General features: G+C 36.6%; 1 protein-coding gene across 1 annotated transcript in view; it reads left to right on the forward strand.

The window, feature by feature from the left end:
- LOC132751566 (DNA-directed RNA polymerase III subunit RPC1-like) overlaps positions 1 to 18,483 on the forward strand; it is a gene marked incomplete at its 5' end in the record, with an annotated part of 259,988 nt that overhangs the window by 14,195 nt on the left and 227,310 nt on the right. The window contains 1 exon segment of the mRNA XM_060741739.1: positions 12,583 to 12,747. Coding sequence (XP_060597722.1) covers positions 12,583 to 12,747 — 165 coding nt within the window.

Raw genomic sequence — 18,483 nt, forward strand, 5'->3', positions numbered from 1 at the left:
GATTGCTTGCAATACTATGATAATTGCTTGTTCAACTTCATTTATATAAATGTTTAATAATTACAACGCTCCGATAATCTATAGGGATGCTACTGTAAGAAATAACTTTCTGATATTTATTGACAAATCAGTTTTGATCCATTACGTACATGTTTGACATTTTTATGCCCCCGCCATGTAATGGCCGGGGCATATAGTGTTACCCTGTTCCGTCATTCCGTCCTTCCGTCCTTCCATCCTTCCGTCCTTCCGTCATTCTGTCATTCCGTCATCATCAGTTTCCGTTCATTATCTTAAGAACGGTTGCACACATTCAACTCAAATTTGACATATGGATATGTCATGAGAAAATACAGGTCAAGTTCGAATTTGGTCATGGTTCGATGATTTTTGGCAGAGTTATGCCCCTTTTACTTTGAAAATAATATGAAATTTCAGTTTCCGTTCATTATCTCCCAAATGGTACAACACATTCAACTCAAACTTTACATATGGATATGTCATGAGAAAATACAGGTCAAGTTCGAATTTGGTCTTGGTTCGATGATTTTTGGCAGAGTTATGCCCCTTTTACTTTGAAAATAATATGAAATTTTCAGTTTCCGTTCATTATCTCCACAAAAGTACAACACATTCAACTCAAACTTGACATACGGATGCGTCGAAGGAATGCGCAGGTCAAGTTCAAATTTGGTCATGGTTCAATGATTTTTGGCAGAGTTATGCCCCTTTCACTTTGAAAGTAATATGAAATTTTCAGTTTCCGTTTATTATCTCCCCAATGGTACAACACATTCAACTCAAATTTGACATATGGATATGTTTTTGGAATGCCCAGGCCAAGTTCGAGTTTGGTCATGGTTCAATGATTTTTGGCACAGTAATGCCCCTTTCACTTTGAAAATAATATGAAATTTACAGTTTCTGTTCATTATCTACCCAACAGTGTTACATATGCAACTTAAATTTAACATATGGATATGTCAAAGGAATGGGCAGGTCAAGTTGGAATTTGGTCATGGTTTGATGATTTTTTGGCAGAGTTATGTCCCTTTCACTTTGAAAATAATATAGATACATCTTAGGAATAAGCAGTTTAAGTTTGAATTTGGTTGTAGTTCAATGATTTAAGACAAACTTATCTTTCCTGAATGTTGGAAAAATTTTGAACTTTCACTTTCAGCACTTATTATTTTGGCTACAAATATGCAATATGCTATTTTTAAAAGGTTTAGACTGAATAATTTCAGTGCCTTGAACATTGTATGAAAATGGTTTGTGTTAACATTGAAAAGTTTTAAGGGCTTTGAACTTAAAATGAAAAAAATAATTAAAGCACCATCTGAAATTTTGGCTGCATGCGGGGGCATCCGTGGCATGATGACACATTTCTAGTTCAAGAATTTTAAAACTTCTCTGTTGTATTTTCTTGTCTCCAACACAAAAACCCTGATAAGTAAGCTTTTTTCTGTTGTGCATTTTTAGCTCACCTGTCACAAAGTGACAGGGTGAGCTTTTGTGATCGCTTTTCGTCCGGCGTCCGTCCGTCCGCACTCACAGGAGAGTAATTATGTGGCTAGAGGGACAATAGGTAACTGTTCTTTCTCTGTGATGTCATTCATTCCGTAATGCTTTTATGTGGCTATTTTCTTTTGTGTGGCTAAAAAGAACAATAGAGAGAACAATAGAGTAGCCACATAATTACTCTCCTGTTAGAACTTCCGTCCGTCGTCCGTCCGTACACTTTTACTTTAAATGACATCTCCTCATAAACCACTAAGCCAATTTCATCCAAACTTAACAGGAATGTTCCTTTGGTGGTCACCTTTAAAAATTGTTCAAAGAATTTAATTCCATGCAGAACTCTGGTTGCCATGGCAACCGAAAGAAAAAACTTTAATTATCTTCTTTTAAAAAACCCAAAGAGCTAGAGCTAAGATATTTAGCATGAAACATCATCTAGTAAGTGTCTACCAAGTTTGTTCAAATAAAAGCCCTGGGGTCAAAATTGGCCCCGCCCCAGGGGGTCATTGATTTTCCCTATATGCATATAGTAAAAACTTAAAAAATCTTCTTTTAAAGAACCCATAGAGCTAGAGCTAAGATATCTAGCATGAAACATGTTCTAATAAGTGTCTACCAAGTTTGTTCAAATAAAAGCCCTGGGGTCAAAATTGGCCCTGCCCCAGGGGGTCATTGATTTTCCCTATATGCATATAGTAAAAACTTAAAAAATCTTCTTTTAAAGAACCAATAGAGCTAGAGCTAAGATATTTAGCATGAAACATCTTCTATTAAGTGTCTACCAAGTTTGTTCAAATAAAAGCCCTGGGGTCAAAATTGGCCCCGCCCCAGGGGGTCATTGATTTTCCCTATATGCATATAGTAAAAACTTAAAAAATCTTCTTTTAAAGAACCCATAGAGCTAGAGCTAAGATATTTAGCATGAAACATGTTCTAATTAGTGTCTACCAAGTTTGTTCAAATAAAAGCCCTGGGGTCTAAATTGGCCCCGCCCCGGGGGTCATTGACTTTCCCTATATGCATATAGTAAAAACTTAAAAAATCTTCTTTTAAAGAACCCATAGAGCTAGAGCTAAGATATTTAGCATGAAACATGTGCTAATGGGTGTCTACAAAGTGTCTGGGGTCAAAATTGGCCCGGCCCCGGGGGTCATTGATTTTCCTTATATGTGTATAGCAAAAACTTAAAAAATCTTCTTTGAAAAAACCCAAATAGCTAGAGTTTAGATATTAAGCATGAAACATCTTCTAGTGAGTGTCTACAAAGTTTGTTCAAATAAAAGCCCTGGGGTCAAAATTGGCCCCGCCCTGGGGGTCATTGATTTTCCTTATATGTGTATGGCAAAAACTTAAAAATCTTCTTTGAAAAAACCCAAATAGCTAGAGTTTAGATATTAAGCATGAAACATCTTCTAGTAAGTGTCTACAAAGTTTGTTCAAATAACAGCCCTGGGGCTAAAACTGGCCCCGCCCCAGAGGTGTCATTGTTTTTAACTATATGTGTATAGTAAAAACTTAAACAATTTCTTTTAAAAAACCTAATGAGCTAGAGGTTAGATTGCAGGAAACATCTTTTTGTTGGTGTCTACCAAGTTTGTTCAAATCAAAGCCCTTGGGTTAAAATTGGCCCTGCCAAAGAAGGGGGGGGGGAGGTCATTGTTTTTCATTATATGTGTGTAGTAAAAACTTAACATCTTGAAGCATCTCCTAACGAGTGTCTTCTAAGTTTGTTCAAATAAAAGCCATGGGGTTTAAACTAGCCCCGCTCCGAGGGCCTAAATACAGGTGAGGGACCTCAGCGCCATTATGGCCCTCTTGTTCATTTGAAATAAACAAACTACATCTGATTGTAACGATTAATTTAATTATGCCCCTACTTCAAAGAAGAGGGAGTATATTGCTTTGCATTTGTCAGTCCGTCGGTCCGTAGACCAAATGGTTTCAGAGTGATAACTTAAGAACCCTTAGGCCTAGGAACTTCAAACTTGGTATGGTGATTGGTCATGACCAGTAGATGACCCCTACTGATTTTGGGGTCAAAGGTCATGGTCACATTGACCTTGTAGGTAAAAACAGTTTCCGATCAAAAACTAAAGAACACTTAGGCCTATAGTCTGTCCCATTAAGAATGGAAATGAACTTTAGCCTAGTGTGAATTAACAAAGCAATGTTATATAAAAATTTAACTATTTTTGTAAACTAAAAAAAAGTCACCCTCAAGATTTTTCAGGATTTTACCCTATAGTGTCTACTTTTCTTATGAAAGCAAATTTTGATTTCTCTACAGTAAATCTCTGTTGTTTATTTTCCGTAGCCATTGCCGAAGTACTCTTCATTTGAAGATGAACGGGAGAAAGCACGTGTCATGTTTCTAAAATATACATGAGGTTCTTGGGGTCGTTTCATGATTATTTTACAAAGCTGGATCTACAAGATGTAATAGTTTAGTTGCAATGCATGATAGAAAACTTTAAAAAATGAAAAATAAGCAACAAGAACACAGAGTCACATGGAGTAGATCTAGAAATTGCACTTACTTTTAAGCTGAATAGAAAATTATAATACCTTTGAATTTCGAAATAGATCTTTATAAACGTCACGACAAATTCGCATTCTGAAGATTCCTTCATTGCCAGTTTCCAGTTCCGTAGATCCCATTTTTTTACATCAAAAGTCCTGAATGACATGACTCCTACACTTTTGATGATCCAGATTTTTTAAACTGTTAATCCGTCTCATTATTAAAACATTGTTCAATTTGTGGAGTTATCTGGGTTAGCAAATGAAATATGTCAATGAAGCACATCATAATTCAGTTGTTCCAATTCCATAATTCAAGAACGGCCCATCAATTTAAGTTGTCAACATCACAATGTTTATAACTCTTGAAAATGGATTCCTGACGAGAAAAACTTGATTACGTCAACAATAATTTACGAAATATATGACGTAACAAAAATGCCTCGCGATTTTTATGGATGATTCCAGTTGCGGCATTGACAGAGGGCGGTCGGGGCATATGTAACCGCAAACAGATAATTTGAAGTGTTGAGATAAATTTGTCTTGATGGCATTTAAAATATTTTTGTATCTACCCAGATTTTGCAACTTAACTGTAAAAATTACACCTTTAATTCATATAGACTCTATTAATAAGAAAACTTTTGATAACATTTTAATAATTTTAAACACACTTAATGACATAAATCTACAACAGTACAATACTTCTTCCATTAATTACATATAACATTCGTTTTGATTTTATGTTTTTAAACTATTTTATATTTTTCTCAGAAATGATTTCCCTACATATTATCTCGTAATTCAAGACTTCTGTAAATCCTTCTCTTTTAGCTACAAAATATACAATATGCAGTATTTTTTCTCCCACGAAAAATATGATAGATCTATTGTTTTTTCACTGAATATTTTCAAATTTTAGGAAGGCTAAAGTTATTGAGAACGTCACTCGGTGTTTCTCTTTGACTTGATCTCCCCTTCATATTAACATAATAATTAGATCTATATGTAACACTTTCAGTCTACAAAAACACACACTTATTATCGCTTATTGAAAGCTCCAATTCAAACTTATTATCCCCCGCCGATGGAATCGGGAGGGGGATATTGTTTTGGCGTTGTCTGTCCTTCCGTCCATCTGTCCGTCCGAATTTCGTTTCCGGAGTAGTTCTCTGCAACTACTGGCTGGAATTCAACAAAACTTTATGGGAATCATCAATATCAAGAGGAGATGCGCCAGTAGTAGCAGAGAAGTAGCGAGGAAACAAATATTTTTCTATATGGATACTGCATAACTAATCAAGGGCCATAACTCTGAGTTAAAGTGTCTGACCGGAACAAGCCGACGATATGGGCATCTCCTCTTGGTATTGAAGGTTCCCATAAAGTTTCGTTGACTTCCAGCCAGTAGTTGCAGAGAAGTAGCGCGGAAACGATTTTTACTCCATATGCATACTGCATAACTAATCAAGGGCCATAACTCTGAGTTAAAGTGTCTGACCGGAACAAGCCGACGATATGCGCATCTCCTCTTGATATTGATGATTCCCATAAAGTTTCGTTAAATTCCAGCCAGTAGTTGCAGAGAACTACTCTGGAAACGATTTTTACTCTATATGCATACTACATAACTAATCAAGGGCCATAACTCTGAGTTAAAGGGTCGGACCGGAACAAGCCGACGATATGCGCATCTCCTCTTGATATTGATGATTCCCATAAAGTTTTGTTGAATTCCAGCCAGTAGTTGCAGAGAACTACTCCGGAAACGAAATTCGGACGGACGGAAGGACGGACGTATCTAACAGGAGAGTAATTATGTGGCTACTCTATTGTTCTCTCTATTGTTCTTTTTAGCCACACAAAAGAAAATAGCCACATAAAAGCATTACGGAATGAATGACATCAAAGAGAAAGAACAGTTACCTATTGTCCCTCTAGCCACATAATTACTCTCCTGTGAGTGCGGACGGACGGACGGACAACGCCAAAACTATATCCCCCTCCTGATTCCATCGGCGGGGGATAATAAAGCCTTATGTCTTCAGTTGTTGTGTTAGTAATAACCAGTACTCGGCGAGGGATATAAATTCAACAAATTTGCTTGTTCTTAATAAAATCAAATCACTCCCGGTATTTCTGGACATTTTGTTGAATTGTGAGACGGAAAGTTAAATCTTTATTTACGAGCTTAAAGTGTGAAGGCCTACGTTTGATTGCTCAAACTAGAAAGCATGATATTATATGCTTATAATTTACATTTTCTGTGTTCTCTCGTTAGCGAGGGAGTTAGTTAAAGTAGACAATGTGGTAACAAGCAAATCAAAGCTGAACGTATAGTAAATCAGTTTTCCTTTCTATATATTTCTTGTCAGATTTGCATGATAATGTAGTATTTGTTGGCGATTTCTTGTGAAAGTTGAAACCTACGGAAAGTTTTAGCGCACGAACATCGCACCCGAAATAAGAAGGGTAACATATTTTTGTATCCCATCGAACCTGGTCAATTTAATTATTTTTTAATAGACGTGATACATACTTAGGGACAGAATTAAGACAACAATTACTACAGAATTATGTAAATTAAACATAATGAGCGAAGAACCATTTGTTATAGTCTTCTAGCTAGTGTTCCCGCTCCCATACGACGTGTTGCGGTATTCAAGATACGCGCTTGATTGAAAAGCTATATAATTAAATCACTTCATTGTTCTTTTTTCTCTGAAAAATATATAATACGAAAGTATACCTTGGTAATTAATTAAATCTTTGTTTGTTAGAATTAATAAAGCGGTTACTGATATTTTCACTTCAAGTGATTTTGATTATTTTAAATAATCGTTTGCTAGTAAAATTGCGTTTTTGACACCAACTTTGTTCTCATATTTCATTTTAATGATAACATTTAGTTATTGATCAGGAAGTAAATAGGAATTATCATCTTTTTAGCTCACCTGAGCTTGCTCAGGGTGAGCTATTAGGATCGGTGAATGTCCGTTGTCCGTCGTACGTCCACAATTGCTTGTGAACACACTAGTGGTCACACTTATGACTCAATCATCATCAAACTTTGTCAGGATGCTTGTTTAGTCAATTGCTCGGATGAGTTCGAAACTGGGTCATTTCGGATGGAAAACTAGGTCAAAGGAGCTAAAAATAGAAAAACCTTGTGAACACTCTAGTGGTCACATTTTTGACCCTATCATCGTCAACCTTTGTCAGAATGCTTGTTTAGATTATTGCTTGGATGAGTTCGAACATGGGTCATCTCCGATGAAAATCTAGGTCACAGGAGCTATAAATAGAAAAACCTTGTGAACACTCTAGTGGTCACATTTTTTAACCAATCATCTTCAAACTTGGTCATAATGCTTGTCTTGTCAATTGCTTGGATGAGTTCGAACATGGGTCATCTCTGATGAAAAACTAGGTCACAGGAGCTAAAAATAGAAAAACCTTGTTAACACTCTAGTGGTCACATTTTTGACCCAATCATCATCAAACTTTGTCAGGATGCTTGTTTAGATAATTGCGCAGATGAGTTAGAATATGGGTCATCTCTGATGAAAAACTAGGTCACAGGAGCTATAAATAGAAAAACCTTGTGAACACTCTAGTGGTCACATTTTTTACCCAATCATCATCAAACTTAGTGTGGATGCTTGTTTAGTCAATTGCTCAGATGAGTTTGAATATGGGTCATCTCTGATGAAAAACTAGGTCACAGGAGCTAAAAATAGAAAAACCTTTTGAACACTCTAGTGGTCACATTTTTTACCTAATCATGATCAAACTTTGTCAGGATGCTTGTTTAGATAATTGCTTTGATGACTTTGCACATGGTTTATCTCCGATGAAAAACTAGGTCACAGGAGCTATAAATAGAAAAACCTTGTGAACACTCTAGTGGTCACATTTTTGACCCAATTATTAAGAAACCTTGTCAGGATGCTTGTTTAGTCAATTGTTTGGATGAGTTCGAACATGGGTCATCTCGGGTGGAAAACTAGGTCACAGGAGCTAAAAATAGAAAAACCTTGCGAACAGTCTAGTTGTCACATTTTTGACCCAATCATCATCAAACTTTGTCAGAATGCTTGTCTAGTTGATGCTTGGATAAGTTTGAACATGATACATCTCGGATGAAAAACTAGGTCACAGGAGCTAAAAATAGAAAGACCTTGTGAACACTCTAGTGGTCACATTTTTGACCCAATCATTATCAGACTTTGTCAGGGTGCTTGTCTAGTTAATTGCTCGGATGAGTTCGAACATGGGTCATCTTGGATGAAAAACTAGGTCACAGGAGCTAAAAATAGAAAAATCTTGTTGACACTCTGGCGGTCACATTTTTGACGCAAGTGTCATCAAACTTGATCAGGATGCTTGTCTAGGTACTTGCTCGGATGAGTTCAAACATGGGTCATCTCGGATGAAAAACTAGGTCACAGGAGCTAAAAATAGAAAAATCTTGTTAACACTCTAGTGGTCACAATTTTGACTCAATTGTCATCAAACTTGGTCAGGATGCTTGTCTAGGTAATTGCTCGGATGAGTTCGAAATCGTATGTGAAACTAAGTCAACGGAGCTAAAAATAGAAAAATCTTGTTAACACTCTAGTTGCTACTGTTTTGATCCAAGTATCCTGGAAATTGGTCTGAAAGTTTGATTTGATGATTTCTAGGTCAAGTTTGAATATGGGTCACCTGGGTAAAAACTAGGTCACACTGCCATACAAATATGGATAATCCTTGTTAACACTGTAGTGGTCACATTTTTGACTCACCTGTCATGAACCTTGGTCAGAATGCTTGTCTAGGTAATTGTTTGGATGAGTTTGATGGGTCAGGTGAGTGATCTAGGGCCATCATGGCCCTCTTGTTATAATTACCGAGTACTTTTCACGCTAATTGTGAGACGAACCCTAAATGACGTCTATATGGGCGCCGCCATTTTAAAATGGACGTCACGTCAGGTTACAACGTAAGTCAACGGGAAAAAATATAATTTTAACATTTTGACCATATTACTGACTTTATGAAAATGAAAAACATGCCTTGAGATATTGACGTCGGGGTTAACATGACATTAATATAAATGATTTTACTATTATATTAAAGCTACATTAAATAAATATGTTAAAATATTTTTGCCGTCGGACTAAAAACCAAGCATTCTACAGTTTCATTAACCTTTTTAAAAGTATCGTTGTAAATCTCATCAAATATTGTTCATATATTAGGTTTTTAAATGGAAAACCCCCCCCCGGTAACACTAAAGTTCGTATACGAATTTTAACATGCAAATGAAGACTATAATCAGCTCGTGTATGCGCTACGTCACGGTGTTATAGTTGCTATCCGGAACACAGCAAATATAAGATTTTCTTGTGCAAACACACTTTTACCGTTTAAGCTTCACGGTGCACTAGGCCTGTGGTTCAGAAAAAATAATCATCTCATAAAAAGATTAAATTTGTATGAAAATATCCGTTACAATGCGGAAATATACCGTTAAATTAGGACTGCTTCTTATAGTCATGTTTGTTGATTTAATATTGATGTACGGATGCTCTGAAGGCGGAGTTTCTCATGCAAACAGAAATTGTACTTCCGAATTCGCCACAATGAGGTTGCACATTTGTATGCTCATTAAACTCATTTTGGTTGTCTGGACACCAAAATAAGATCTGGAGTCGATATGAAACCCAATTTATTAATGAAATGTCGCTATTTCTTTTTTTATGAAATTTATTTAATGTAACTTAAAATAAAAAATGGAATGTTCAAATTTGATGGGACAGACTATAGGAACTTCAAACTTGGTATGGTGATTGGTCATGACCAATAGATGACCCCTATTGATTTTGGGGTCAAGGGGTCAAAGGTCAAGGTCACATTGACCTTGTAGGTAAAAATGGTTTTCAGTCAATAACTAAAGAACGCTTAGGCCTAGGAACTTCAAACTTGGTATGGTCATTGGTCATGTCCAGTAGATGACTCCTATTGATTTTGGGGTTAAGGAGTCAAAGGTCAATGTCACATTGACCTTGAAGGTAAAAACGGTTTCCGATCAATAACTAAAGAACGCTTAGGCCTAGGAACTTCAAACTTGGTAGGGTGATTGGTCATGACCAGTAGATACCCCTATTGAATTTGGGGTCAAGGGTCAAAGGTCAAGGTCACATTGACCTTGTAGGTAAAAATGGTTTCCGATCAATAACTAAAGAACGCTTAGGCCTAGGAACTTCAAACTTGGTATGGTGATTGGTCATGGCCAGTAGATGACCCCTATTAATTTTGGGGTCAAGGGGTCGAAGGTCAAGGTCACATTGACCTTGTAGGTAAAAACGGTTTCCGATCAATAACTAAAGAACACTTAGGCCTAGGAACTTCAAACTTGGTATGGTGATTGGTCATGACTAGTAGATGACCCCTATTAATTTTGAGGTCAAGGGGTCAAAGGTCAAGGTCACATTGACCTTGTAGGTAAAAACGGTTTCTGATCAATAACTTAAGAACGCTTAGGCCTAGGAACTTCAAACTTAGTATGGTGATTCGTCATGACCAGTAGATGATCCCTATTGATTTTGGGGTCAAGGGGTCAAAGGTCAAGCATTGACCTTGTAGGTAAAAACGGTTGCCGGTCAATAACTTAAGAACGCTTAGGCCTAGGAACTTCAAACTTGTTATGGTGATTGGTCATGACAGGTAGATGACCCCTATTGATTTTGGGGTCAAATGTCAAGGTCACATTGACCTTGTAGGAAAAAAAAGCGGTTTCCCATCAATAACATAAGAACGCTTAGTTAGGCCTAGGAACTTCAAACTTTGTATCGTGATTGGTCATGACCAGCAGATGTACCCTATTGATTTTGGGGTCAAGGGATCAAAGGTCAAGGTCACATTTACTTGAAGTTAAAAACTGTTTCCACAGTATACCTAAAGGACACTTAGGCCTAGGAACTTCAAACTTGGTATGGTGATTGGTCATTACCAGTAGATGACCCCTAATGATTTTGGGGTCAAAGGTCAAGGTCTTATTGACTTTGTAGGTAAAAAACTGTTTCCGATCAATAACTAAAGAAGACTTAGGTCTAGGAACTTCAAACTTTATATGATAATTGGTCATGACCAGTAGATGACCCCTATTGATTTTGGGGTCAAAGGTCATGGTCACATTGACCTTGTAGGTAAAAACGGTTTCCGATCAATAACTTAAGAACACTTAGGCCTAGGAACTTCAAACTTTATATGATGATTGGTCATTACCAGTAGATGACCCCTTATGATTTTGGGGTCAAAGGTCAAGGTCTTATTGACTTTGTAGGTAAAAAACAGTTTCCGATCAATAACTAAAGAACACTTAGGTGTAGGAACTTCAAACTTTATATGATGATTGGTCATGACCAGTAGATGACCCCTATTGATTTTGGGGTCAAAGGTCATGGTCACATTGACCTTGTAGGTAAAAACGGTTTCTGATCAATAACTAAAGAACACTTAGGCCTAGGAACTTCAAACTTTATATGATGATTGGTCATGACCAGTAGATGACCCCTATTGATTTTGGGGTCAGTGTCAAATTGATCTTGTACTTTAAGATGGTTTCTGACCAATAACTCAACAACTCAAGTTGCCTTGGTTGATATTTTTATATTAAACTATAAATGCTTTTGGTATACACATTTGAAGGTCTTATGTAATATAACAACTTGGCTGTCATTAATGAGGCCTACATGATTCATAAAATTTATGCATATTTTATTTGGTAAGATTTGTAATAACTTAAATTGCTGCACACAACCTATGGGGGTCACAATAATTATTACCCTGTGACTAGTCATGACCAGTAGATAATCCTAATTAATTTTTTGTTCACTGGGGTCAGAAGTCATGCATAATAACCTGATCACATGACTAATTGGCTGCCCATAGGGGGCATACATGTTTTACAAGCATATCTGGTTGCTGATCAAGTTTAAGGTCAATTCAATGCAGTCTAAATATCAACAGCTAAGCGTATACACCATCTGAGTAAGGGTGGAGCGTTGCATTGTTTTATCGATATTATTGGATAATACAGGTCACGTATATACATACCTTTATTTGCATACCCTAAAATGGTTTGGCAAATAGTTTTTCACACATTTATATATTGTGTTTTGATTGTTGACACTTGTGACATTATGAGGCCGTGTTCTCTAAAAACACAATTACCTGGCACTGGTGAAAGTGGTCATTTAATGAAAAGATTGATCTCAATTAGCTGAGTAATTAGCGGTCACGTTGAGCAAAAGTTGCTTAATACATTAAAGATATAGAGGGAAAATGAATGGGGGGAATTGAAAGTGGCCGCATCAGACAAAAGTCGCTTAATACACATGGTCACATGGGCATGTTAGACTGTATATCATTCAAAAATCAAACAATAATTTTGTATAAACCATTAAGGTGTAATTTAAAGGTATATTGTGGTTTATTATGTGCCTGTATAATTATCTGAAATTGATATTGAATAATGTAATACATTTATAGTTGTGGTTATCCGGAACAGTGAATTGTTATGTGGCTCTATGGACAAAGGAACTTTAGGAGGAGGATCTAAGAACAATATATTTTATGTGATACTTCGAGACTATGGTGAAGTCTACACAGCCAAATGTCTGGCAAGGCTAGCAAGACTGTGTCCAGCATATCTTAGTATGTAATTAGTGCCATACTTATAATTATGTCTTCCAAAATTTCTGGGAGACATATTGTTTTTGCCTTTGCCGTCTGTCTGTCCACCGTCCCTCTGCTCGTCCGTTCGCAACAAGTTTTCCGGCCTTCACAGGTCAACTACTAGTGGGATTTCAATCAAACTTAAGGAGTGATCAGTACCATCCCTAGTTGTGCACATCACCGGCACATTCCCCTTCACTGCTCATTATGGCTGCAAGAGCTAAAAATAGAAAAATCTTGTCCGGCCTTCACAGGTCAAACTACTGATGGGATTTCAACCAAACTTTACAGGAGTGATCAGTACCATCCCTAGTTGTGCACATCACTGGCACGTTCTGCTTCGCTGTACAAAATGGCAGCCAGAGTTAAAAATAGAAAAAAATCTTGTCGTACTTTCATAAGTCAAGCTGCTGGTGGGATTTCAATGAAACTTCACATGAGTGACCATACATAGTTTTGGGAGACATAATTTTGTCTTTGTGACAAGAACCCTTCTGGTATTTCTCTCATTTGTGTCCAACGGCTTAGCTCAATAGGGAGAGCATTGGATTTGTATTTTGTAATTTCTCTAACAATTTAACCCTGACATTAAAATTATGGTCATTTGTCACTTGCAAAGAAATTGGAAATTAATGATAGCTGGTAAGGCAAATTGAGCGCTGAGATGTGGCCAAAAATACATTAAAATTAGCGCTTGCAAGCTTGTATGTTGATCATAACTTTTTAGCTCACCTGAGCTTGCTCAGGGTGAGCTTTTAGGATCGGTGAATGTCCGTCGTCCGTCGTACGTCCACAATTGCTTGTGAACACTCTAGCAGTCGCATTTTTGCCTCAATCATCATCAAACTTGGTCAGGATGCTTATCTAGTTGAAAGCTCGGATGAGTTCGAACATGGCTCATCTCGGATGAAAAACTAGGTCACAAGAGCTAAAAATAGAAAAACCTTGTGAACACTCTAGAGGTCACATTTTTGACCCAATCATCATCAAACTTGGTCAGGATGTTTGTCTAGGTGATAGCTCGGATGAGTTCGAACATGGGTCATCTCGGATGAAAAAGTAGGTCACAGGAGCTATAAATAGAAAAACCTTGTGAACACTCTAGTGGTCACATTTTTGAACCAATCATCATCAAACTTGGTCAGAATGCTTGTCTAGTCAATTGCTTGGATGAGTTCGAACATGGGTCATCTCTGATGAAAAACTAGGTCACAGGAGCTAAAAATAGAAAAACCTTGTGAATACTCTAGTGGTTACATTTTTGACCCAATCATCATCAAACTTTGTCAGGTTGCTTGTTTAGATAATAGCTCGGATGAGTTTGAATATGGGTCATCTCGGATGAAAAACTAAGTCACCGGAGCTATAAATAGAAAAACCTTGTTAACACTCTAGCGGTCACATTTTTGCATCAATCATCATCAAACTTGGTCAGGATGCTTATCTAATTGATAGCTTGGATGAGTTTGAACATAGGTCATCTCGGATGAAAAAGTAGGTCACCGGAGCTAACAATAGAAAAACCTTGTTAACACTCTAGGGGTCACATTTTTGCATCAATCATCATCAAACTTGGTCAAGATGCTTGTCTAGGTGATAGCTCGGATGAGTTCGAACATGGGTCATCTCGGATGAAAAAGTAGGTCACCGGAGCTAAAAATAGAAAAACCTTGTTAACACTCTAGCGGTCACATTTTTGCACCAATCATCATCAAACTTGATCAAGATGCTTGTCTAGGTGAAAGCTTGGATGAGTTCGAACATGGGTCATCTCTGATGAAAAACTAGGTCACAGGAGCTAAATATAGAAAAATCTTGTTAACACTCTTGTGGTCACAATTTTGACTCAATTGTCATCAAACTTGGTCAGGAAACTTGTCTAGGTCATTGCTGGGAATAAATCGAACATGGGACATCTCGGATGAAAAACTAGGTCACAGGAGCTAAAAATAGAAAAATCTTGTTAACACTCTAGTGGCCACTGTTGTGATCTAAATATTCTGTTAATTGGTCTGAAAGTTTGTTTTGATGACTTCTAAGTCAAGATCGAACATGGGTCATCTTGGATGAAAAACTAGGTCACACCGCCCAAATATGGAAAAACCTTGTTAACATTCTAGTGGTCACATTTTCGACTCAATTATCATCAAACTTGGTCAGGATGCTTGTCTAGGTAGTTGCTTGGATGAGTTTGAAATCGTATGTAAAACTAGGTCACCGGAGCTAAAAATAGAAAAATCTTGTTAACACTCTAGTTGCTACTGTTTTGATCCAAGTATCCTGGAAATTGGTCTGAAAGTTTGTTTTGATGATTTCTAGGTAAAGTTTGAATATGTGTCACCTGGGTAAAAAACTAGGTCGCACTGCACAAATATGGATAATCCTTGTTAACACTGTAGTGGTCACATTTTTGACTCACCTGTCATGAGACTTGGTCAGAATGCTTGTCTAGGTAATTGTTTGGATGAGTTTGATAAGTCAGGTGAGCGATCTAGGGCCATCATGGCCCTCTTGTTTAAGTTCTTTGTGTATTGTCTTCATACTTGGCCATATCAACCCTTGGGACAATACCTTTCAGTAGACTAGACTAACCTTGACCTTGATCTATAAATGACCTTGACCTTTAAGGTCAAGTGTTCAAACTTCACTTGTTTCTTGCTTTTAGTCGCTATTATTTTATTTTTAAATGGATTGTCTTCAAACTTAAACATAATAATCATTAAGGGTAGCCCTTTAAGTTGACCAGACAGACCTTGACCTTCACTCACATGACCTTGACAGTTAAATTAATGAAATTTTCATTTTTTTTGATGTATCTGGCTGCAAGTTTGTTATTATTGAATGGATTGACTTCATATTATAACAGAACAGTCTTTAGGATAAGACCTTCATGTATAATCAAATTAACCTTGGCCTTTTTATGACGTTGACCTTGAAAGTTAAATTATTGAATTTTCACTGAATTTGGCTTTAATTGACTGTAACTTGGTTATTAAAAAAATGGATTATCTTCATACTTTGACAAAACAACAATTTGGACAAGACCTTCTGAAAGGTTGAACTGACCATGACCTTGACCGTCAAGGTCAAATAATTGATTTTTTTGTGTTTAATATTTATTTTTATTCCCCCATGCATATAGTAATTGAACCGTCCATCTGTCCATACTAGGTTCAAACCTGAGAAAAGCAAATTGGATTTTTCTTATGTACTACCTATACCAATGGCTTTATACTTTACACACTTACTTATGAACACAATGTTCATGATCTGGGCAAGTAACATAACTATGGCTGCCATTTTTAGCTCACCTGTCACAAAGTGACAGGGTGAGCTTTTGTGATCGTTTTTCGTCCAGCGTCTGTCCGTCGGTCGTCCGTAAACTTTTACTTTAAATGACATCTCCTCATAAACCACTGAGCCAATTTCATCCAAACTTCACAGGAATGTTCCTTTGGTGATTACCTTTAAAAATTGTTCAAAGAATTTAATTCCATGCAGAACTCTGGTTGCCATGGCAACCGGCAATAGAAAAAAACTTAAAATATCTTCTTTTAAAAAACCCAAAGAGGTAGAGCTTAGATATTTGGCATGAAACATCTTCTAGTGAGTGTCTATCAAGTTTGTTCAAATAAAAGCCCTGGGGTCAAAATTGGCCCCGCCCCGGGGGTCATTGATTTTCCCTATATGCATATAGTAAAAACTTAAAAAATCTTCTTTTAAAGAACCCAAAGAGCTAGAGCTAAGATATTTAGCATGAAACATCTTCTAATGGGTGTCTACCAAGTTTGTTCAAATAAAAGGCCTGGGGTCAAAATTTGCCCGGCCCCAGGGGGTCATTGATTTTCCCTATATGCATATAATAAAAACTTATAAAATCTTCTTTTAAATAACCCAAAGAGCTAGAGCTAAGATATTTAGCATGAAACATCTTCTAATGAGTGTCTATCAAGTTTGTTCAAATAAAAGCCCTGGGGTCAAAATTGGCCCCGCCCCAAGGAGTCATTGATTTTCCATATATGCATATAATAAAAACTTATAAAATCTTCTTTTAAAGAACCCAAAGAGCTAGAGCTAAGATATTTAGCATGAAACATGTTCTAATGGGTGTCTATTAAATTTGTTCAAATAAGAGCCCTGGGGTCAAATTGGCCCTGCCCTGGGGGTCATTGATTTTCCTTATATTTGTAAAGCAAATACTTTAAAAAAAATCTTTTTTTAAAAAACCCAAAGAGGTAGAGCTTAGATATTTGGCATGAAACATCTTCCAGTTAGTGTCTTCAAAGTTTGTTCAAATAAATGCCCTAGGGTCAAAATTGGCCCTGCTCTGGGGGACATTGCTTTCCTTATATGTGTATAACAAAAACTTAAAAATCTACTTTGGAAAAACCCAAATACCTAGAGTTTAGATATTAAGCATGAAACGTCTTCTAGTGAGTGTCTTTAAAGTTTGTTCAAATAAAAGCCCTGGGGTCAAAACTGGCCCCGCCCTGGGGGTGTAATTGCTTTTAACTATATGAGTATAGTTAAAACTTAAACAATCTTTTTTTTAAAAAACTCAATGAGCTAGACCTTAGATGTTTAGCATGAAACATCTTCTAATGGGTGTCTTCCAAGTTTGTTAAAGTAAAAGCCCTGGGGGTTTAAACTGGCCCCGCTCTGGGGGCCTATATACAGGTTAGCGACTTCAGGGCCATCATGGCCGTCTTGTTACCAAGTTATTGCTATTTTCAGCACTTAGAAAATTAATAATTTGTTAACCTAAAACGGCAAGTTGGATATATCTTAAGTTCTATATATACTAATAGCTTCATAATTACCACACTAACTTATTTATACAAATTACATGATATTGCCAAGTTACATAACTGTGCCATCCATTTTTAGCTCACCTGTCACAAAGTGACATTGTTAGCTTTTGTGATCACTTTTCGTTTGGCGTCTGGCCGTCCATCGTTCGTAAACTTTTACTTTAAATAACATCTCCTCATAAACCGCTTAGCCAATTTCATCCAAACTTCAGAGGAATGTTCCTTTGGTAGTGAACTTTAAATTTAATTCCAAGCAGAACTCTGGTTGCCATGGCAACCGAAAGAAAAAAAAACTTGAAATCAGTGTTCCCATTTACGCACATATGTGCATATTTTACGCATAAATGCCTAAATTCACGTAAAGAAATTTAGGCAAGAGGGTAAAAATACGCACAGTAAGTCGAGAACTTAATCATGTATAATTCAAAAATTATTCTTTTGAACAATTTCTCAAACAAAAATCACTTAAAAAGCATTGAAATTGATGAAATGTGAGAAAATCTCCTAATTCACAATGAAGTTTACAGACCCCCTTCTGGGAATTATTGCCGTAAATTACAAATTTGAAATTTTTGTTTTACGATGCCTGTAAGTATTGCCAATGAAAAATAATCTTGAAATATTAAAAAAATATTAATTGTAATATAATTGTAATCATTAGCAACTGGAATTGTGAATGTTTCTGCAGAAAACAGACAAATTTTCATTTGTCACATATTTTCGCGATGCCGATTTTGTTAATTAAAAACGTCACTCAAAAGGAAGCTTTGTTTTGTTCAAAGGTGTGAAGTAACAATTTATATGCTGTTTATGAATTAAAATAACTTAAATAATGGTTATATTAATTGAGATGGGGATATATGCCAGTATGTGTTGGTCACAATGAATTTTACCTAAGGGGGGG

Source organism: Ruditapes philippinarum, unplaced genomic scaffold, assembly GCF_026571515.1.
Source record: "Ruditapes philippinarum isolate M1 unplaced genomic scaffold, ASM2657151v2 ctg540_1_1_1_1, whole genome shotgun sequence".
Classification (NCBI taxonomy): Eukaryota; Metazoa; Mollusca; class Bivalvia; order Venerida; family Veneridae; genus Ruditapes; species Ruditapes philippinarum.